This window comes from Thunnus albacares, chromosome 21 (assembly GCF_914725855.1).
Source record: "Thunnus albacares chromosome 21, fThuAlb1.1, whole genome shotgun sequence".
NCBI lineage: Eukaryota > Metazoa > Chordata > Actinopteri > Scombriformes > Scombridae > Thunnus > Thunnus albacares.
Genome location: NC_058126.1, coordinates 20404722 through 20426956, shown reverse-complemented (window position 1 = coordinate 20426956; position 22235 = coordinate 20404722). Strand labels below are relative to the sequence as shown.

Genomic DNA, 22235 nt, shown 5'->3' with positions numbered 1-22235 from the left:
AGATATAAAACAAGATTATTTGATATGTTTGTCATGATCAGAATTGACTGTAAGCTTTCCTAAATATAAACTGCGTAATGATCTTCAGAGTTAAACTTACACCGACGGAGCAAAATCTGTTAGTGATCATTATTCTGAAATAAGTGTACCAGACTCTGAGGGCAAGATGAATTATTGACACGAGCCCCACGCCATTCATAATTAATGGATTTGCGCATTTATGTGAAAAATTCATGATGGAAAAAGCCTGTTAAGCTCTGTAGATAATTAGTGTGTCAATTCATCTTGTAAATTGATTAACTTTTATCCATAAAAAGTCTAACCCTTTCCTGTGAACGCTGCCACTAATAATGAGCCAGAATGCTTTGATTTGAGAGGGAGGAAGAGGAACCTGCATGGGGTGCAGGGATAGGCCTGAAATTGATTACTGTTCAGACTGGCAGATTGCCAGCTACCTGTCAAACTAATTAATTAAGCAGCAATGGAGCTTAGAGAAGCCAGCAGTGCGCCTTTGTATGAGCAAAAGAGAAAAGCCTATTAACAGGCTGGTAATGCACATTTTATTGGGGGTGTATGAAAAAAGAAACAAAACAAAGTCAGTTAATCCAGTGTCATATCGAGGCCAGAGGACGAATGAAAAACACAGATGTAAAGTAGATGACAAACTAAATATTGTTACTGGCTCACTCACTCTTGAATGACTCCTGCAGCTTTTTTTGGTGCACTGAAACATGACGCAAGCAGCTACTGAACGTCCACATGACAACAAAGCGCTGGCTGCCTCTTACTTTTTAGTCAAGTTGGGTGTTTTTAAGTCAAATGACACCAGCGTTTTGTAGGTTAAGTTAGCCGGTGAGCTAACTGTGATAGCTGGCTAAATGACTGGCTGAGAGGAGCTGCAGTGAAGTGTAACCTTTCCTCGCTTATTGGCTCGCTAAAACTTTACACGACAGTAATACAACGGTGACGACTGTAGTAAAGTCTGCATTGAGAGTGCAAATGAGGTGAAACAGTTCATTAAAATATCATAATTTTAGTATCAGCGTGACAGCTAACGTTACAGCTAACTTACAGAGTCCAAACGAGCCACTGTGGACAAAGCTGAAGATGAAGGACTTTCACTTACCGTAAGAGGACAATGTCTTTCCCCTTCAGATAAAAGATTTTATTTCACACATATAGTCCGGTGCCTGATTGTCCTGTTGCTGTTTATCTCCTCCCCTGATCTGCTCATGTTAGCTTACTTTCAATTCAGACCACGACAGCAGCAGCGCTCCAAAACAGCCAGGTGAGGGCGCTGCAACACACATTATGTTTACCAATTTCGATAGATAGATAGATAGATAGATAGATAGATAGATAGATAGATAGATAGATAAAAAAAAATTCAATGGTTGGACATTGTATAGCATTCATACAATGCCCAACCAATGTTTATACTATAAAGGTATTTGCAGTGGTGGTAGAGGTATTCAGATCCTTTAAGTAAAAGTACCAATGCAGCAATGTAAAAATACTCTATTACAAGTAAAAGTCCTGCATGAAAAATCCTACTTAAGTAAAAGTATTAAATATACATAAAGTATTGTAGTAAAAGTAGTGGTTTGGTCCCTCTGAATGATATATTATTATATATGACATTAGATTATTAATACTGAAGCATCAGTGTTAGAGCAGCATGTTACTGTTGTAGCTGCTGGAGGTGGAGCTAGTTGCAACTACTTCATATACAGTTAGCTAGTTTAGTTCAGTGGTTCCCAACCTAGAGATCGGGCCCCTCTGAAGGGTCACCAGATAAATCTGAGGGGTCGTGAGATGATTAATGGGAGAGGAAAGAAGAAAAAACAAAGTTCTGATACGCAAATCTGTTTTCAGTTTTTGGACTTTTTCTCTAATATTTGGTTTTTGGTGAAATAGTGGATCATTTATTGAAATGAAACCATGTGAGAAGTTTAGGGGGAAAAATCACTATTTGGTGAAGCTGTTAACGACTAATAGACATCTGAAATGTGACCCGACTACACATTGCTTTTTGTAAGACTTTAAAAGCCAAAAATGTTGGAAACCACTGGTTTCATCTGACAATGTGTTGTATTTTAAAAGCTTGTTATATTATCCAGTAACTAAAGTTTACAGATAAATGTGTAGTGTAGTACTATAGTGAAGTAGAAAGTCTAATATTTCCCTCTGAAATGGAGAGGGGTAGAATTATTAAGTAGCATCAAAACTAAAAAAACTAAAGTAAAGTACAAGTACCTCAAAATTGTACTTAAGTACAGTACTTGTGTACTTAGTGTACTAAGGTACTTAGTTACTTATCCACTAATCAGAGGGTTGGTGGTCCTCGGCTCCTCCAGTCGGCATGTCGAAGTGAAATGTCGAAAATACTGAACCCCAAAATTGTGTGAGTGATCATTAGAAACACTGTAAAGCGCTTTATATCACTCCTGATTAGCAGGTTGGCACCTTACATGGCAGCCTCTGCTATCAGTGTATGAATGTGTGTGTGAATGGGTGAATGTTGACATGTGTTGTTAAGTGCTTTGAGTGGCTGGTAGATTAGAAAAGCTCAGTATCAATGCAGTCCATTTATCATAACTTTCAAAAGTCCATTCTGATCCCAAATGTTCATCAAGATAATTCCTAGGTTTTGTTTTATGTAACCAATAACCTTTTCAGCTTTGTAGATCATGAAATATTTGAAGTAAAAAGCATATACAATATATATGTATACCGCAGATGTCTTCTTTCCTTTTAGAATCTCTTCAACCCTGGCTATGGTGATGCTGGGGGCCAGGGGCAACATGGCCACTCAGATATCAGAGGTACAATATACAAACACACACATTTCTTTGGATGCAGGTTTTGAGAGCTGCAGAAAACAAGTTCAACACTGGAAACATAAGATAAGACTTTACTGATCGCCAGACGGGAAATTCACATGTTACAACAGTGCAGGAAACAAAGAAACGAATAAGAACCAGGAGTAATAAACACAACAAAATAAAAAGTCAAGTAAATGGAATTCAGTCTATATACATTATAAACATTACAATACTTAAAGCTATAGGGGAGAATGGGGTAAATAGAGTCAGTGGGTAAAATGAGCCACCCCCTTTATCTAGGTAACCATAAACAAAAGAAATCATGTGACCACAAATTAAGAAAGAATAGTTCACATTACTCAATCCATCTTGGACTCAAACACATGAAAGAGTGGTCAGCAAAACAGAGCAAAAAAAAAAGATTTTTGTCATGCCAAGTGAATTCATCATGTTACTAAAGTTATCAGTCTTGTATCTTAATTACAAAAAATAAGTTTTGGACATTATTACATGTTAATTCAAGTCAATGTAAGTTACAAAACAAGGTCATAAACTTAGCATAATTGTGGATCTGAGTGGATCTATGTGAAACAGTTTTGTCAAAGTGGAGGTTGTGGGGTAAAACGTGCCAGTGATGTTGGGGCAAGTTGAGTCAATGGCTCAATTTACCCCCCAAAACTCTAGAGACCAGAGACACTGTTCATGTTTGATCCATATTACAAATGCTACAATGTTGATGAATAAATACCTAATTGTTGACTAATGTTAAATTTAAGCCACACACAAACATGCTGTACATAAAGACAGGTGACAAATTAAAGGAAAAGCCAACATAAAGTGTCTTAGTGAGGTGTTGGACCACCATGTGCCACCAGAACAGCTTCATCGTGCCTTGGCATTGATTCTACAAGTCTCTGAACTCATACATGTTCAATTGGGTTGAGATCTGGTGACTGTGAAGGTCATAGCATATGATTCACATCATTTTCATACTCATCAAACCATTCAGTGACCCCTCGTGCCTTCAGACCCTTCTCTCTAAGGGTACAAGTGGTACAAGGACCCTAGAAGGTAATATAAACACATTAACTACCCGTCCGTGGTGTCCGCAGCTGTCCGTGTGCGCATCCACTCGGTATTCTGAAAAAAAAAGACCCACAGATTTTTCTCATAAATAAAACAAACTGTTTTATTTATACTCCCAGGTGGATACAAGACACAAGACGTGTGTCCAAACCATAATGCAGGCGGGTGTGTCTTTCAATACTGGGTGTGATTTCCAGACATTCTCTCGGGCTCCAGGCAGACCTCCTTGAACTAGGGTGTGTCACAATAGCACAGAGTAGCTCAAACACAACAGATCCTCCTTTTGCTGAAACATTCTGGATCACTCACTGACTCGAAGAAGATTGTCTCTCAGTAAGTACAGGATACACCTTAGTCACTGTGACTTGGTTTTTATGATAAGAGAGATAAGATAAGACTGACAGGGTTTTAGCCAGAGTGTATGCGATTTGCAGTGCTTGATTTATGCCCTATTCACTTAGTTTTCAAAGGCAACGGTAGTAGCGATGAGCAACACATTATTTTATTGAGTTTGGTAATATTTCACTTTTGTTTAAGCATGTAAATCAATTTCGATTTGTAGGTGACTAAAATAGAGAAAAGTGGTTATTTGTCTACATATGGAGGTGATAACATTTTTGGAGAATACTGCTAAGTTGTAAAATAAAACACCAATGAAGAAGAGTAGGTTTGCACAGGCTGCTTAAATTTAAAATGTTTAAAATCTTCTAAATACTTAACAGTTGTCAAATCAAACATGTAGTTAATTTAATAGATATATAAGAAACATCTGGCATCCTCATTAAAAGTGCAAGAATGCAGAAGAAGAAGCACTCTAACCTCTACATTCTGAAAAAGAGGCTGACTACTATCAGATGTAGCATTTTTTGTAAGCTATTTATCAGGGGAGTATAATTTTATCAATTTTGTCTGACAGTACAACTTATCAGATGAAAGGATATGCTGCAATACAGTTCATAATGCAATGAATAATGCTCTCCCATCCTTTCTTTTTCAGATACAATGGCACCATCAAACCCTCAATCCAAAGCCAACACCACCTTCTCTCTGGCTTTGTTCAAAAAGCTGAGTGAGGATGACAAAACTGCAAATATCTTCTTCTCTCCTTTTAGCATCTCTTCAGCCCTGGCTATGGTGATGCTGGGGGCCAGGGGCAACACAGCCACACAGATGTCACAGGTAGAGTATACACACTACAGTACACACACACAGACACACACAGTTTTCTCTCAAAAGTTCTCATGTTAATACACCCATTTGGGCCAAGGAGTTTATACAAGCACACATTCAAACGTCAGTCAGTGGATCTGGTTCAGCATGATTCTGGAATTGTGCCACAAAATTACAGCATGAAAAGGAAATGAAAAAGCAGCGGGCTCAGTTTACCAGGGAGCAAAGTCCATTGAAATTCTTAATGAAAGAAAAGATATCTTTCAAGCAATATCAAGATCTGATTAATATAACAAAAATACAGAGGACAGTAGGTAAAGAACATTGCTGTTAGAGATGATAAGAGGGATTTGGTCAGAATTTCCACTGAAAAACTTAAACCTGTCTGGCAGAGTCGGGTGTGGCAGAGGAAAGTGCCTGGACAGGCATTAATTACTCATACTGTCTATGATTCAGAATAGTTCACTTCCTCTGAAAGTAGTAGCCCACATGCAGCCTTAAAAAATGATCAGCATAGTAAAGCAGTGTGGTGAAGAGAGGCTAAAATCAGAGCTGTAAAAGTTGCAAAAAGGTCGCTTCACCTTTTGATTTATTTCATAGTATTTTATTTTATTGGATACATTGTAAACCTTGAAACCTGGTTTTAATATAAAGGCTGGTTTTATTCCCAGAGGTTGATGAAACCAGCTGAGGCAAAGCAAGGGGAGGCTTTACAGCTTCAACAAGAGTGGCAGTAAATGTTTTAAAGTAGACAATAACAGTGATGTATCTCGTATGGAATTTGACTCCTAAGTGATTCTGATTGTGTAGGTCGATAAAAGAGTGTAATGCTGTCGGAGAGTTCAGCTGAGATGAAGAAAACGTGTGTGTACATGCATCCCTTGGTGTGTATGGATGATTGTAACATGAGACTGCAGAGAGATTTCCTTTCACTAGTCATTACCAGAGTGCAGATGCAATAAGTTTGTTTCTATTATCCTAATTTGACACCCACCCCACCACACCCCAACCCACACACACACACACACACACACACACACACACACACACACACACACACAAAATGTTGAGCTTTACAGTGACCCTAATGATGAGAGAAATTACCAACTGCACCCTCAGGTCCTCAGCTTCAGTGAGGCCGAGCAGCCGGAGCAGCCGGAGCAGCCGGAGCAGCCAGAGCAGCCGGAGCAGCCGGAGCAGACAGAGCAGCCGGAGCAGCCGGAGCAGCCGGAGCAGACAGAAACACAACAGACACCGATTGAGTCGGCAGTTCAGTCGCCGATGAAGTCGCAGATGCAGACGAGGATGCAGATGCGGACGAAGTTACAGCAGTCCAGCAGACTGCCACTGTATCTGCAGAAGGTGGTAACAACAATAAAGGAATGATTAATGATCAGCTGGGTTTTGGATCTGGAGTATTTCATACTTAATTTCCCACTGCTAATTTTCAATCTCTTGCTGAATCTTTTAAAACAATTGGAAATTGTATGACTTTGGAAATGTGAAGTTTAAAACAGCTAAAAAAAAACAAAACAAAAAAAACCAGATTTATGCAGCAGATTTAAAATTTAGTGTGTCCTGACACACCACAATTTAGATGACAGTGTGAAACAACATGGTGGTGGGTAATTGTGTGTGTAAATGCTTTAAAAAAGACTTCTCCATGGGTTACTTTATGTTAATGTTAATGGTGTTAATGCTTTTGTTTGGTCTGTTTTTGCCGTTTCCATATTCGTACAGTCAATTTCAAAAGGTGCAGGGGGTCTCATAAAGAGGAAATTAAACTACTGAAATCTTCAATATTTTGGGAGGTTTTGCCAAAAGTCATTTTAATTACAGGAAATGATGAGAACACTGAAACACTGAAACCAAAATCATCCATTTAATGTCAGCTTCACTGGACATGCCATCCAAAAATAAAACTGACTGCAACAGATATTAGATTTTTGGCCTCGGAAGGATTCATGAAATGTAGATAGAAGTGTTCCTCCCTTGATGATGGTTGCTTCGACTCAGTGAATGCAAAAGTGTAGCATGGAGCACCTGGGTCACTGATTATTTTGGTGTGTGTTCTCATCATTTAACAGTTAAGCTAACCACAAGGCCAATGATCCATATTAACATAATACAACATTGTCTTTTATCTGTCACTGGCTCAGTGTGTTTTTGTAACACGCAGGTCTTTTCTGGCTATTTGCAGTGCCTGAAACCCCAGAATGGTGAGGATGATGTCCACGCTAACTTTGCCCAACTGCTGAATGAATTCAAAAAGCCAGACGCTCCGTATGCGCTCAGCCTTGCCAACAGGCTGTACGGGGAGCAGTCCTACCAGTTTGTTGAGGTGTGTGTGTCTCTGTTGTGCTCATCATAAAGGAATGAATGGGTGAGGGAGTGAACTACAGCCCTGTATTTAATGTAATTTGGATAAATGCTTTGCAACATGGCCTTAAATTACACCTGAAAATGTGCAAATGTTATTGCTAGTTATTTGGGTCCATTCCTTTCTTTATAAGTAAAGTTGTCATGATTTTAGTTGAGATCTGTTGGTATAAATTTAAATTTAAGTTGCCAATAATAATAATAGTCATTTTTGTTCATTTTTCAAGTGAGGAGTGAGGCTATCTGAACAACAGAATATAAAAAGTAAAATAAATGATAGTGACAGTGGTGGTAATAGTTAATGGGCTACATGCTAAAAAACAATACAGTTGAATAAAATCACTTTAGCTAAAACAGAACCAGTTTGGTGTAGTGACAGATGACTTCTAACAAAATGTTTTGGAACCTGAAAACATTACATTTAATTATGACATTTAGATACATTACTTGAATGAGTTTACTGGAGACCGTTCATACAGTTTCATTTCTGGTTATTGAATCTATACAGTATGAGTGGTTTCAACTCTCCACATCTTTATTTCAAGAGAGTGCTGTTATCCAGGCATGACCAGTCCATCCTGTGTTTAAAGAACTGAAAACTGTCAGCATGCAGGAAAATGCATAAAGAATCCTCAAAAGACTTTGGTGGCTATAATATGTTGGTTTCTATTGCCTGTGAATTGGTAAATATGAGTATCTAAATGTGATGTTTATGGTTCCAGGATTTCTTAGCAGAAATCAGAAAGCACTACAATGCTGAGCTGGAGTCAGTGGATTTCATCGCCGATGCAGAGGTGGCCAGGGTCAACATCAACAGCTGGGTGGAGAAGAACACACAAGGTAGGTCTTCATCAGTCTCAACATTACAGTGATTGGATGCATTGCATTGCATTGCATTAATGGAGTCTGCCATAAAGCCTAATCTTTGAAAATGTATATCCTACTATAAAATGTCCCTTTCTCTCTGTGCTGATCATCTAATTTAAATTAAGTGTCTTAGACATTTAGTGGGCATTTGTGTTTTAAAAAAAATCTATTTAGTAGAAAGAAATTAAATTGCAATGAGTGTCTGTAAATCCTCCTCAACCTCTGTGAATCCTCAGGGATCAGTGCTTGGTCCTTTGTTATTGTATGTTTTATTTACATGTTACTATGGTGCTGCATAACCCACAGGGGTTATATTATTTTCTATTTCCATTTTTTCCGGTTTCAATTTCCAGTTTAATTTCTCTCTAAATCCAGCAAACCCTCTGATTTGCCTCAGTGAGGAGAGAAATCTGATGTCTATGAAGTTTTTATTTTAACCCCAGACTGGTCTCTACAACTGAAAACCTGTCCAGATTTAAATTTGTTAAAAAAGCAGCATCTCAACTTGCAAGATCCAATAAGAGAGTGCATGGTATTGTAGGCATGGTATTTCCATCCAGGCTACCTGTGTGTAGTCAGGATCTTGAATTGATTTTGACATTTAAATATCACTGTTAAAGCCTGACTGTTAGTTCCTAAACATATTTGCTGACCTTCTATCAGAGCCTGTTTGCATGAGATACAGGTAAAGTCTATCAGTGGCTCACAGGTCAAGACTCAAAAGCTAGGGCTCTGGCGCACCCTGCTGGAAGAAATTAGACCATCAAGTTCTTAATCCCCATTTAATTAAAGACATTTATATTTGTTCTCATTATTATTATTCCTGTTTTTTCACAGTCAATTTTATTTCCCTTTTAACTTTTTTTGATTTTGTATTTGAGCGCTGTGTAATTTCTAGAGCATCTAAGCTAATGAGAAATCCTGAATTTTGGATGGAATCATAGCCTCTGTCTGTCTGAATGCTGATGATAACTTCATCTTTACTGTTCACCAGGTAAAATCAAGGACTTGCTGGGCGTGGTGGACAACATGACCAAACTGGTGCTGGTCAATGCCATCTACTTCAAAGGCAACTGGAATAAGCACTTCATGGAGAATCATACTGTTGATGCTCAGTTTAGAATAAATAAGGTAAAATTGCACAAAGACAGCACTTGATGGAGAAACACTGAGGAGCCAATGCAGCTTGATTTGTGAAATGACGTTGCATGATAGTACACAGGCTGTCTGCAATACTACTGCTGGCATGTGCAGGGCACTGTGATAGTAGAGCATGACAAAGCTGTGCTGATTTAGAATGGAAATTTAGAGCTTGGAGTTTGAAAGTGATACTTATCGTTTTCATGTTTGTAGTTTGATCTGCCCGCAACTCACAGCTCAGCAAAGTCAGGTTAAAATGAAATAATTGATGAGCAAACTGAAGGAGATTAGAAAAGCCAATTTTTGTCCAATTCTTCCCTGAATGAAACTTTGCTTGAGGACAATGCCAATGTTCCCCATTAGTCATGGAACTTATGGAATATCCTGGAATTAGATCTTGAGGACAGGGAATTTGATTAATTCTGAATAAAGGAACATTTTATTAATTGGTCACTAAAAAATAAAAATAAAACAGGAAGGAATGTAATTGACACACAACAGATACACATTGTGTAAACATCAGCTGAGCAATCTACGCTGCCAACATTTTTATTTTTCTCTCTTGCACAATTAGGATATTTAAATCATCATTTAGTTTGTTTGAGTGATATTGCTTCTTCTTTTACTCATTATTGATAGTTGTACACATTTTTGACTTCTTGGTGTTTGGTGTCCCCCAACACAGCCGGACCACCTCTTGGCTACTCGCCACTAATAAAAAAAGTAAAATAAAAAAGTCTGAGAATTCTAAACAAGGGCCAGGAAGTACTAGTTCAGCTTTTGCTAACTAAAGGCTACAACTAGGACTTTTGCAAACCTCTAAGTTAAGTCCTTGTAGTGTGGGAGTGCACACCTGTTTTTACACGAATACTGTTCACACAGTGACTAATTCAGTGGTGTGGGAGAAATAAACATATATTATATGTTTCCTTAGAAATGATTCACCAGTGTGGGTTGTTTCCTCAGAAAATCACCCTAGGGATGTCTTGTGGTGAACAAGAGAATGACCGACTCAGCAAGAAAAGTGCTTGTTGTGTTTGCTGTTGTCTTTAGAATGATACCAAACCAGTGAAGATGATGTGCCAGAAAAGTCAATTTCCTCTCACCTTCATTCCTGAGGCCAACTGCCAGGTAATGTCCATGTTTTTCAACAGTGTGCCCATGCCTTATTGTTTGCCGATTTGTGAACAGATTTCAATGAAATATGGTGGATAGATTTGCCATGATCCAAAGAACAATTGGTTCCATTTTGGCAATGATTGAAACCATCAGACTTGTGGTTTTTAAGAACATTTCCATAGACATAACTATGAAACTATAAGAGGCCAGCGCACATTTTTCAGAAATCAGATTTTATTTAAATGAAATGAAAAACAGAATGTCTTTGCACAGGTCCTAGAGATGCCTTACAAAGGGAAGGAGCTCAGCATGCTCATCTTTCTGCCCAAAGAGATAGAGGATGACACAACAGGCTTGGAGAAGGTAGAACACATACACACATACAGTAAACAAATGCACAGACTGCTCAGACAAACTAATAATTGATACTGTATCCGCTTCAGCTGGAGAAGCAGCTGAGCTATGAGAAATTTGTGGAGTGGACTCGTCCAGATGTGATGGGTCAAACTGAAGTGGAGGTGAAGCTCCCTAAATTCAAGATGGAGGAGAAATATGACCTGAAAGATGTCCTGACCAGCATGGGCATGGTGGACGCGTTTGATGCCACAATGAGCAACTTCTCTGGTGAGTCTAAAACATTTTGCAAAACAAAAAAAAAAGTAAAGCAATTGACAAGTACATCAGAAATAAGACATTCTGTATTATCAAGCAAAATATTTTAATTGTTTAAAACTGTCTCTCTCCTTTGCTGTCAGGCATGTCTCCAGCCAATGACCTGGTTTTGTCAAAAGTCGTCCACAAGGCTTTTGTGGAGGTCAACGAGGTGGGAACCGAGGCTGCTGCTGCCACCGGCGTCATTGCCGTGCCCCTCTGCTACATAATTCCCACCGACTTCATAGCAGACCACCCCTTCCTCTTCTTCATCCGTCATAACTCCACCATGAGTGTTCTCTTTGCCGGCCGATACTGCTCCCCCGAATGAGCACTACAATTTCAAGACCAGGATTTTGCAATTAGGCGCCTTGCCCAGATTCTGCTTATCTGTGATCCATGTCCTACACACTGCACCCTCATATTCCATTCATCATGTCGTTCACTCATCTGTCACAAAACCCAAAGTGTTGCAATAGTTTCCCAGAATCTGTCATTTGCATGTCTGTTTGTGCTAAATCCCAAATTTCTATTAAACATTCAGCTTAACAATTCTTCTTCTTTTTGACTTCCTGGTGTTTGGTGTCCCCCAACACAGCCGGACCACCTCTTGGCTACTAGTCACTAATAAAAGAAAGTAAAATAAAAAACTACAAAGCTACAACTAGGACTTTTGCAAACCTCTAAGTTAAGTCCTTGTAGTGTGGGAGTGCAAACCTGTTTTTACACAAATACTGTTCACACAGTGATTTATTCAGTGGTGTGGGAGAAATGAACATATATGTTTCCTTAGAAATGATTCACCAGTGTGGGTTGTTTCCTCAGAAAATCACCTTAGGGATGTCTTGTGGTGAACAAGAGAATGACCGACTCAGCAAGAAAAGTGCTTGTTGTGTTTGCTGTTGTCTTTAGAATGATACCAAACTGGTGAAGATGATGTGCCAGAGTCAAAGTCAAATCAAATCAAATCAAATCAAAGTCAATTTCCTCTCACCTCCATTCCTGAGGCCAACTGCCAGGTAATGTCCATGTTTTTCAACAGTGTGCCCATGCCTTATTGTTTTCCAATTTGTGAACAGATTTCAATGAAATATGGTGGATAGATTTGCCCTGATCCAAAGAACAATTGGTTCCATTTTGGCAATGATTGAAACCATCAGACTTGTGGTTTTTAAGAACATTTCCATAGTTATAACTATGAAACTATAGGAGGCCACTGCACATTTTTCAGAAATCAGATTTTATTTAAATGAAATGAAATTGTTACATCCCTAGTCTAGGGGAAACCTGGCCATAACATGTTTAGAGCCCCTGCTCTTCCCAGGCCCAAGAATGGTCAACCCGACAACCATCAAAGTTCACTGTAGCAGTTTATTTTGCAGAACGAGGAGAGAACCGAGGCTGCTGCTGCCACCGGCGCCATCGCCTCGAACTGCTCCATCACGATTCCCACCACCTTCATAGCAGACCATCCCTTCCTCTTCTTCATCCGTCATAACTCCACCATGAGTGTTCTCTTTGCCGGCCGATACTGCTCCCCCGAGTGAGCACTACAATTTCAAGACCAGGATTTTGCAATTAGGCGCCTTGCCCAGATTCTGCTTATCTGTGATCAATGTCCTACACACTGCACCCTCATATTCCATTCATCATGTCGTTCACTCATCTGTCACAAAACCCAAAGTGTTGCAATAGTTTCCCAGAATCTGTCATTTGCATGTCTGTTTGTGCTAAATCCCAAATTTCTATTAAACATTCAGCTTAACGATTCTTCTTCTTTTTGACTTCCTGGTGTTTGGTGTCCCCCAACACAGCCGGACCACCTCTTGGCTACTAGTCACTAATAAAAGAAAGTAAAATAAAAAACTACAAAGCTACAACTAGGACTTTTGCAAACCTCTAAGTTAAGTCCTTGTAGTGTGGGAGTGCAAACCTGTTTTTACACAAATACTGTTCACACAGTGATTTATTCAGTGGTGTGGGAGAAATGAACATATATGTTTCCTTAGAAATGATTCACCAGTGTGGGTTGTTTCCTCAGAAAATCACCTTAGGGATGTCTTGTGGTGAACAAGAGAATGACCGACTCAGCAAGAAAAGTGCTTGTTGTGTTTGCTGTTGTCTTTAGAATGATACCAAACTGGTGAAGATGATGTGCCAGAGTCAAAGTCAAATCAAATCAAATCAAATCAAAGTCAATTTCCTCTCACCTCCATTCCTGAGGCCAACTGCCAGGTAATGTCCATGTTTTTCAACAGTGTGCCCATGCCTTATTGTTTTCCAATTTGTGAACAGATTTCAATGAAATATGGTGGATAGATTTGCCCTGATCCAAAGAACAATTGGTTCCATTTTGGCAATGATTGAAACCATCAGACTTGTGGTTTTTAAGAACATTTCCATAGTTATAACTATGAAACTATAGGAGGCCACTGCACATTTTTCAGAAATCAGATTTTATTTAAATGAAATGAAATTGTTACATCCCTAGTCTAGGGGAAACCTGGCCATAACATGTTTAGAGCCCCTGCTCTTCCCAGGCCCAAGAATGGTCAACCCGACAACCATCAAAGTTCACTGTAGCAGTTTATTTTGCAGAACGAGGAGAGAACAGAGGCTGCTGCTGCCACCGGCGCCATCGCCTCGAACTGCTCCATCACGATTCCCACCACCTTCATAGCAGACCATCCCTTCCTCTTCTTCATCCGTCATAACTCCACCATGAGTGTTCTCTTTGCCGGCCGATACTGCTCCCCCGAGTGAGCACTACAATTTCAAGACCAGGATTTTGCAATTAGGCGCCTTGCCCAGATTCTGCTTATCTGTGATCAATGTCCTACACACTGCACCCTCATATTCCATTCATCATGTCGTTCACTCATCTGTCACAAAACCCAAAGTGTTGCAATAGTTTCCCAGAATCTGTCATTTGCATGTCTGTTTGTGCTAAATCCCAAATTTCTATTAAACATTCAGCTTAACGATTCTTCTTCTTTTTGACTTCCTGGTGTTTGGTGTCCCCCAACACAGCCGGACCACCTCTTGGCTACTAGTCACTAATAAAAGAAAGTAAAATAAAAAACTACAAAGCTACAACTAGGACTTTTGCAAACCTCTAAGTTAAGTCCTTGTAGTGTGGGAGTGCAAACCTGTTTTTACACAAATACTGTTCACACAGTGATTTATTCAGTGGTGTGGGAGAAATGAACATATATGTTTCCTTAGAAATGATTCACCAGTGTGGGTTGTTTCCTCAGAAAATCACCTTAGGGATGTCTTGTGGTGAACAAGAGAATGACCGACTCAGCAAGAAAAGTGCTTGTTGTGTTTGCTGTTGTCTTTAGAATGATACCAAACTGGTGAAGATGATGTGCCAGAGTCAAAGTCAAATCAAATCAAATCAAAGTCAATTTCCTCTCACCTCCATTCCTGAGGCCAACTGCCAGGTAATGTCCATGTTTTTCAACAGTGTGCCCATGCCTTATTGTTTTCCAATTTGTGAACAGATTTCAATGAAATATGGTGGATAGATTTGCCCTGATCCAAAGAACAATTGGTTCCATTTTGGCAATGATTGAAACCATCAGACTTGTGGTTTTTAAGAACATTTCCATAGTTATAACTATGAAACTATAGGAGGCCACTGCACATTTTTCAGAAATCAGATTTTATTTAAATGAAATGAAATTGTTACATCCCTAGTCTAGGGGAAACCTGGCCATAACATGTTTAGAGCCCCTGCTCTTCCCAGGCCCAAGAATGGTCAACCCGACAACCATCAAAGTTCACTGTAGCAGTTTATTTTGCAGAATGAGGAGAGAACCGAGGCTGCTGCTGCCACCGGCGCCATCGCCTCGAACTGCTCCATCACGATTCCCACCACCTTCATAGCAGACCATCCCTTCCTCTTCTTCATCCGTCATAACTCCACCATGAGTGTTCTCTTTGCCGGCCGATACTGCTCCCCCGAGTGAGCACTACAATTTCAAGACCAGGATTTTGCATGAAAACTTTGAATGGAGACAATGAGACAATGGCACTGGATTTAAAAAAAAAAAGTGCATAAGGTTTCCATTTTGTTAAAATCTTTTGTGTGCATGCATTTACACAAGTGATCCTGTGTTTATACAAATTGGACTCTTACACTGCTTGCTTTTAATCCATCAACCTCATTTGGATAATGTTTCTGTCTGTCTCTCACTGCTTTGCATTAGGCGCCCTGCCCGGATTCTGCTTATCTGTGATCCATGTCCTACACACTGCTCCCTCATATTCCATTCATCATGTCGTTCACTCATCTGTCACAAAACCAAAAGTGTTGCAATAGTTTCCCAGAATTTGTCATTTGCAGGTGTATTTGTGCTAAATCCCAAATTTCTATTAAACATTCAGCTTAACATTTCAGAAGATTCCTGTTACTGATGTCAGAGTGCAGGGGGGTACTGCAAATACCCGGCTTCCATTGGCTTACTGATTATTTGTACTATAGATGTGAATGTTCCACCCCACTCTATTGCCTCATCTTGAAGGTTACACCTAGAGAGTCTAGTTCATGTATCTTACATGTTACACCCATTTGATAGAAAAAAATTGCACTATCTATTATCTAACAGCATGAGTATACATCTGTGGCCCTGAGATCTCCTCTACCAGCTGTTTCATGCACTGAGTGAACCAAAGAGGATCAGGTGATAAAATCTTCTGAGGCTGTATGTTATGTTTAAACACTGAATTATTATACTCATGAAAGTTCAATTAAATGTACTGTAATTTTTTATCTTATGCAAACACTGAAAATGAAATCAAGGGTATATCAGCTGCCATTGAATGCAGATGTTTCGTCTGCTTTAACAAAGAAGTTCAAGGAAATCCATTTTTTAATATACTGACTTGTCTGATATGTGTGTAAGAAAAGGAAACTGTTATTCATCTAAAGCACCGTAACGCTTTTTTTGAACGATTTATTGAACGCCATTTTTATATTTTTAAAAAATACGTGCGCACGTGACAGACTCGCATGTCTGTCACGTCACAGTGATTGTGAATTCAGCACCATATGACGTGTTAAAGGCAATCAGACTTGCCGTCAGGATAAGAGTTCACTACTGAGACCATAATCATTATCAGTAAGAGCCACAGACAACGGAGCTCCCAGTAAGTTCTGTACCTGAACACAAGCCAGAGTCAGGAGTCCCAGAAAGGGAAGACGACCTGGCAAATATCATCAATCAGCCGCAAGCAGCCATGGAATTCCCTGATCCTCCTGCCTCTACAACCGAGGCAGAGAGTGAAGACCAGCTCCGGCTGGTCGTGGAGGTGCTGACCGTCAGAGTGCTGAACAAGTGTCAGGCTTACGAGAACCGGACCCTGGAAGAGTGTGTCGCTCGCACCGAACGTCTCATAGACGAAATAATGGCGGGACTCGATATTACTGGAGGCTTCTGTCCGGACCTGAAGACCGCCAAGAAACTCAGCAAATCTATTGTTAAAGACGTGCAGAAGCAGTTGGGCGGTAAACGCCTGCTGGAGTCTGCGACACAAGATGAAGCTGTGGACCAGGTCATCGTCCAGTGTTTGCTGGTCAACCTCAGAGAGCACTCCACTCGGCTTGCAAAGAAGGCAGCCTCCCCTGACACCTGGAGTGATGTAGTGAAGCTCTTTGCTATCGCCACAGTTACACTGGCCAGCATGTTTATTTTAGCGGTGCTACTGCTTTAGAGCAGGTCGGGGCGTCACAGTAGCCTCACAGCATCCAGAGAAACACACTCTTGTTGCTGTGAGGAGTTTCTCCCTGTGTCCCACACTTCAAAATCAAAATTAAAATCAAAACAAATCAAATCAAATGAAATAATAATGAAAAAAGACAATTTTACTTTTTGATTTCTGAATCATTTCTTCCTCAATTATTTACCCCCAATTTGTTCCTCTCTGAATCTAAACGTGTTCTTTTTAAGGTCTAGTTTTAAGAAAAGGTGACAAACACCAAAACATGTGTTCCAGTTTGCAAAAGATGGTGTTCTTAAAACTCTTGATACAATCAACAAAATCTCATACAGTCCATAAAAAGACCCTGGGTTTACTCCACACTCCAAATTTGAATATTAAAAACACTTAGTTGTATATTTTTGTCTGAAGCACTTCTTAGAAATCAACAAGATGAAGATTAGATCTTCTCACATGAAAATCATAAGTGTTTCCTTCAGAGCTGATAGTGGATCACCTCTGGAAAAGGGACAGAAATAGTGTGGCACACAATAAAGGTGGAAATTCTAGCCAAAATTAGAAATATAATCATTTCTGAGGTTGTCTCTGACATATGAATCCATTATTTAGCCTGATTATGAATGATTTCGCATTCAATCTTAATTAAAAGCTTGTTTCTCTTACATTTAGTTTACACAGTTTTGTGTGTCAAAAAAGTGCCAAATGTTTGACACTTTTGAACTATTTTTTCCTCTTCACAACTTGCAATTTGATAGGCCACTATTGAACCACCTACACCTTCCTGTTGTTGTGTTTGAGACTCAGAAAACAACCATACTGCTTTGTTGTACCTGTCCTCATGTTTTCTGAACACCTCAAATACAGGCTATCAGCAGATGCTACAATTCACCCGTGTTCCCTTAACGCCTCACATGGATCAGATGAAATGTAGTGCCTGTTCAAAACATGCCTGAGACATCCTGCACTATGTCTTGAACATACATACAAAGTTCCTGTGTGTGAGGAACGAGAATAGAGTTTATCTCTCTTAAACTAAACTAAACTAAACTTTTTCAATTCATTCTCTATGTTAGTTCATATCACTACAGATGTAATCCCTCCTCTGACCACAATGTGGGTTGCAATGGCAGAGTGTCCCTATTTTCTGTTGTTGAATCCACATGCAGAAGAAGCGGAAGCAATGTTGTTTATGAGAGATTTTTTATATATTTCTGAACGTGCCTGAGACATCGAGCACTAATTTTTGCACACACATGCCAAGTTTCGTTCACAGTAACATTACACAATTCAATAGCTTAAGTCTCTTAAATGTTTTCAAGTCATAAACACTATGAATGTAATGCAATGGCAGAGTGGCACCGTTGATTCCACGGGCAGAAGAAGAAGCAAATCAACATTACTTATGAGGTATTTTTATATATTTCTCAAGAGCCGCTCACCCAAATAACTATAGCGGTACTGGTCACCTCAATTTTTCCAGTTCAAAAGGGGATCAATAATGATTATTTAAAGCTGCTATAATCACTATTTCATAATAATAAGAAGAAGAAGATGAAGAAGAAGAAGAAGAAGAAAGTAATAAGCTTGTGATTGAAGATCGGGGGCCTCAAACTTTGTTGAGAAGTTGTGATGAATATTACTTGAAGCTTTTACAATTCTTTTTTTTCTCTTCTGTGACAGGCATGTCTAAGACCAAAGGCCTGCTTTTGTCAAAAGTCGTCCACAAAGCTTTTGTGAAGGTGAATGAGGAGGGAAGTGAGGCTGCTGCTGCAACTAGTTTCTATGTTGAGTGTCTGTGTTACAGTCGCAATCTAGCCTATTTCATGGCAGACCACCCCTACCTCTTCGTCATCCGACACCTGCAGTGTTCTCTTTGCTGGCCGATACTGCTCCCCTGTGTAAGCACTATGTCCTTTAGAGCAGTGACACTCAATGGGTGGAGGGTTACATTTAACGCAGCTACAGTAAAAGTTTTTAGGCTTCAGTAGCAAAAATGTTGAGAATCACTGCTTTAGAGTGTGTACACAGCACCTCTGCCCTGCTCTGCCATAAAACCTAATCTTTACAAACGTAGAGCCTATTATAAAATGTCCATTTCACTCTGTGCTGATCATCTAATTTAAATGAAGTGTCTTAGACATTTAATGGGCATTCGTGTTTGCTGTCGTTTTTTAAATTTTTTTTTAACAAAAACAAAAAAACAAACAAAACAAAACTATCTAGTAGAAAGAAATGAAACTGCATGAGTGTCTGTAGCATCTCAACTTCTTGCAAGATTCAACAAGAGAGTGCATGGTATTGTAGGCATGGTATTTCCATCCAGGCTACCTGTGTGTAGTCAGGATCTTGAATTGATTTTGACATTTAAATATCACTGTTAAAGCCTGACTGTTAGTTCCTAAACATATTTACTGACCTTCTATCCCCATATGAGCCTGTTTGCATGAGATCTACAGGTAAAGTCTATCAGTGGCTCACAGGTCAAGACTCAAAAGCTAGGGCTCTGGCGCACCCTGGTGGAAGAAATTAGACCATCAAGTTCTTAATCCCCATTTAATTAAAGACATTTATATTTGTTTTCATTATTATTATTCCTGTTTTTTCACAGTCAATTTTATTTCCCTTTTAACTTTTTTTTGATTTTGTATTTGAACGCTGTGTAATTTCTAGAGCATCTAAGCTGAAGTGTAACGAGAAATCCTGAATTTTGGATGGAATCATAGCCTCTGTCTGTCTGAATGCTGATGATAACTTCATCTTTACTGTTCACCAGGTAAAATCAAGGACTTGCTGGGCGCGGTGGACAACATGACCAGGCTGGTGCTGGTCAATGCCATCTACTTCAAAGGCAACTGGAATAAGCACTTCATGAAGAATCATACTGTTGATGCTCAGTTTAGAATAAATAAGGTAAAATTGCACAAAGACAGCACTTGATGGAGAAACACTGAGGAGCCAATGCAGCTTGATTTGTGAAATGATGTTGCCTGATAGTACACAGGCTGTCTGCAATACTACTGCTGGCATGTGCAGGGCACTGTGATAGTAGAGCATGACAAAGCTGTGCTGATTTAGAATGGAAATTTAGAGCTTGGAGTTTGAAAGTGATACTTATTGTTTTCATGTTTGTAGTTTGATCTGCCCGCAACTCACAGCTCAGCAAAGTCAGGTTAAAATGAAATAATTGATGAGCAAACTGAAGGAGATTAGAAAAGCCAATTTTTGTCCAATTCTTCCCTGAATGAAACTTTGCTTGAGGACAATGCCAATGTTCCCCATTAGTCATGGAATTTATGGAATATCCTGGAATTAGATCTTGAGGACAGGGAATTTGATTAATTCTGAATAAAGGAACATTTTATTAATTGGTCACTAAAAAATAAAAATAAAACAGGAAGGAATGTAATTGACACACAACAGATACACCTCATGTAAACATCAACTGAGCAATCTACACCGCCAACATTTTTATTTTTCTCTCTTGCACAATTAGGATATTTAAATCATCATTTAGTTTGTTTGAGTGATATTGCTTCTTCTTTTACTCATTTTTGGTACTTGTACACATTTTTGACTTCCTGGTGTTTGGTGTCCCCCAACACAGCCGGACCACCTCTTGGCTACTCACCACTAATAAAAAAAAGTAAAATAAAAAAGTCTGAGAATTCTAAACAAGGGCTGGGAAGTACTAGTTCAGCTTTTGCTAACTAAAGGCTACAACTAGGACTTTTGCAAACCTCTAAGTTAAGTCCTTGTAGTGTGGGAGTGCACACCTGTTTTTACACGAATACTGTTCACACAGTGACTAATTCAGTGGTGTGGGAGAAATAAACATATATTATATGTTTCCTTAGAAATGATTCACCAGTGTGGGTTGTTTCCTCAGAAAATCACCCCAGGGATGTCTTGTAATGAACAAGAGAATGACTGACTCAGCAAGAAAAGTGCTTGTTGTGTTTGCTGTTGTCTTTAGAATGATACCAAACCGGTGAAGATGATGTGCCAGAATAGTCAATTTCCTCTCACCTTCATTCCTGAGGCCAACTGCCAGGTAATGTCCATGTTTTTCAACAGTGTGCCCATGCCTTATTGTTTGCCGATTTGTGAACAGATTTCAGTGAAATATGGTGGATAGATTTGCCATGATCCAAAGAACAATTGGTTCCATTTTGGCAATGATTGAAACCATCAGACTTGTGGTTTTTAAGAACATTTCCATAGACATAACTATGAAACTATAAGAGGCCAGCGCACATTTTTCAGAAATCAGATTTTATTTAAATGAAATTAAATGAAAAACAGAATGTCTTTGCACAGGTCCTAGAGATGCCTTACAAAGGGAAGGAGCTCAGCATGCTCATCTTTCTGCCCAAAGAGATAGAGGATGACACAACAGGCTTGGAGAAGGTAGAACACATACACACATACAGTAAACAAATGCACAGACTGCTCAGACAAACTAATAATTGATACTGTATCCACCACAGCTGGAGAAGCAGCTGAGCTATGAGAAATTTGTGGAGTGGACTCGTCCAGATGTGATGGGTCAAACTGAAGTGGAGGTGAAGCTCCCTAAATTCAAGATGGAGGAGAAATATGACCTGAAAGATGTCCTGACCAGCATGGGCATGGTGGACGCGTTTGATGCCACAATGAGCAACTTCTCTGGTGAGTCTAAAACATTTTGCAAAACACAAGTTCACCTGCATTATTGATTTTATGTATAAAGTAAAGCAATTGACAATTACATCAGAAATAAGACATTCTGTATTATCAAGCAAAATATTTTAATTGTTTAAAACTGTCTCTCTCCTTTGCTGTCAGGCATGTCTCCAGCCAATGACCTGGTTTTGTCAAAAGTCGTCCACAAGGCTTTTGTGGAGGTCAACGAGGAGGGAACTGAGGCTGCTGCTGCCACCGGCGTCATTGCCGTGAACTACTGCTACATTATTCCCACCCCCTTCATAGCAGACCACCCCTTCCTCTTCTTCATCCGACATAACTCCACCAGGAGTGTTCTCTTTGCCGGCCGATACTGCTCCCCCGAATGAGCACTACAATTTCAAGACCAGGATTTTGCAATTAGGCGCCTTGCCCAGATTCTGCTTATCTGTGATCCATGTCCTACACACTGCACCCTCATATTCCATTCATCATGTCGTTCACTCATCTGTCACAAAACCGAAAGTGTTGCAATAGTTTCCCAGAATCTGTCATTTGCAGGTGTGTTTGTGCTAAATCACAAATTTCTATTAAACATTCAGCTTAACAATT

General features: G+C 39.5%; 2 protein-coding genes across 11 annotated transcripts in view; one reads left to right on the top strand and one right to left on the bottom strand.

Annotated features, from left to right (window-relative positions):
- Positions 1-1288, bottom strand: part of snx16 (sorting nexin 16) — a 14580-nt gene extending 13292 nt beyond the window's left edge. For both annotated transcript variants that reach the window (XM_044339306.1, XM_044339307.1), the window contains exon 1: positions 1127-1288. The gene's annotated coding sequence lies outside the window, so the exon portion shown is untranslated. The remainder of the gene's footprint in view (positions 1-1126) is intronic.
- Positions 51-22235, top strand: LOC122972319 (leukocyte elastase inhibitor-like). 9 transcript variants are annotated; one of them, XM_044339302.1, is made up of 13 exons: positions 65-1127; positions 1256-1288; positions 2759-2825; positions 4031-4244; positions 4909-5090; positions 6201-6443; positions 7282-7422; positions 8183-8300; positions 9322-9458; positions 10521-10598; positions 10860-10949; positions 11030-11210; positions 11342-11793. In XM_044339302.1, the coding sequence occupies exons 5-13, from the start codon at positions 4914-4916 to the stop codon at positions 11566-11568; spliced, it is 1392 nt and encodes a 463-aa protein (XP_044195237.1). In that variant the 5' UTR covers positions 65-1127; positions 1256-1288; positions 2759-2825; positions 4031-4244; positions 4909-4913; the 3' UTR covers positions 11569-11793. The 9 variants fall into 9 exon arrangements, with proteins under 9 accessions (XP_044195233.1, XP_044195232.1, XP_044195238.1 ...); XM_044339298.1 differs by lacking the exons at positions 4031-4244; positions 9322-9458; positions 10521-10598; ... (1 more) ...; positions 11030-11210; positions 11342-11793 and adding exons at positions 19735-19871; positions 20935-21012; positions 21279-21368; positions 21449-21629; positions 21786-22235 and having other exon boundaries at positions 51-1127; positions 1240-1288; XM_044339297.1 differs by lacking the exon at positions 4031-4244 and having other exon boundaries at positions 57-1127; positions 1240-1288.

Coding starts and splice junctions, on each gene's coding strand:
- LOC122972319 (XM_044339298.1), top strand. CDS start 1,108: ATGAAGGACTTTCACTTACC. Junction 5,091..6,200: donor CAGCCACACAGATGTCACAG/GTAGAGTATACA, acceptor CTGCACCCTCAG/GTCCTCAGCTTCAGTGAGGC. Junction 7,423..8,182: donor AGTCCTACCAGTTTGTTGAG/GTGTGTGTGTCT, acceptor TTATGGTTCCAG/GATTTCTTAGCAGAAATCAG.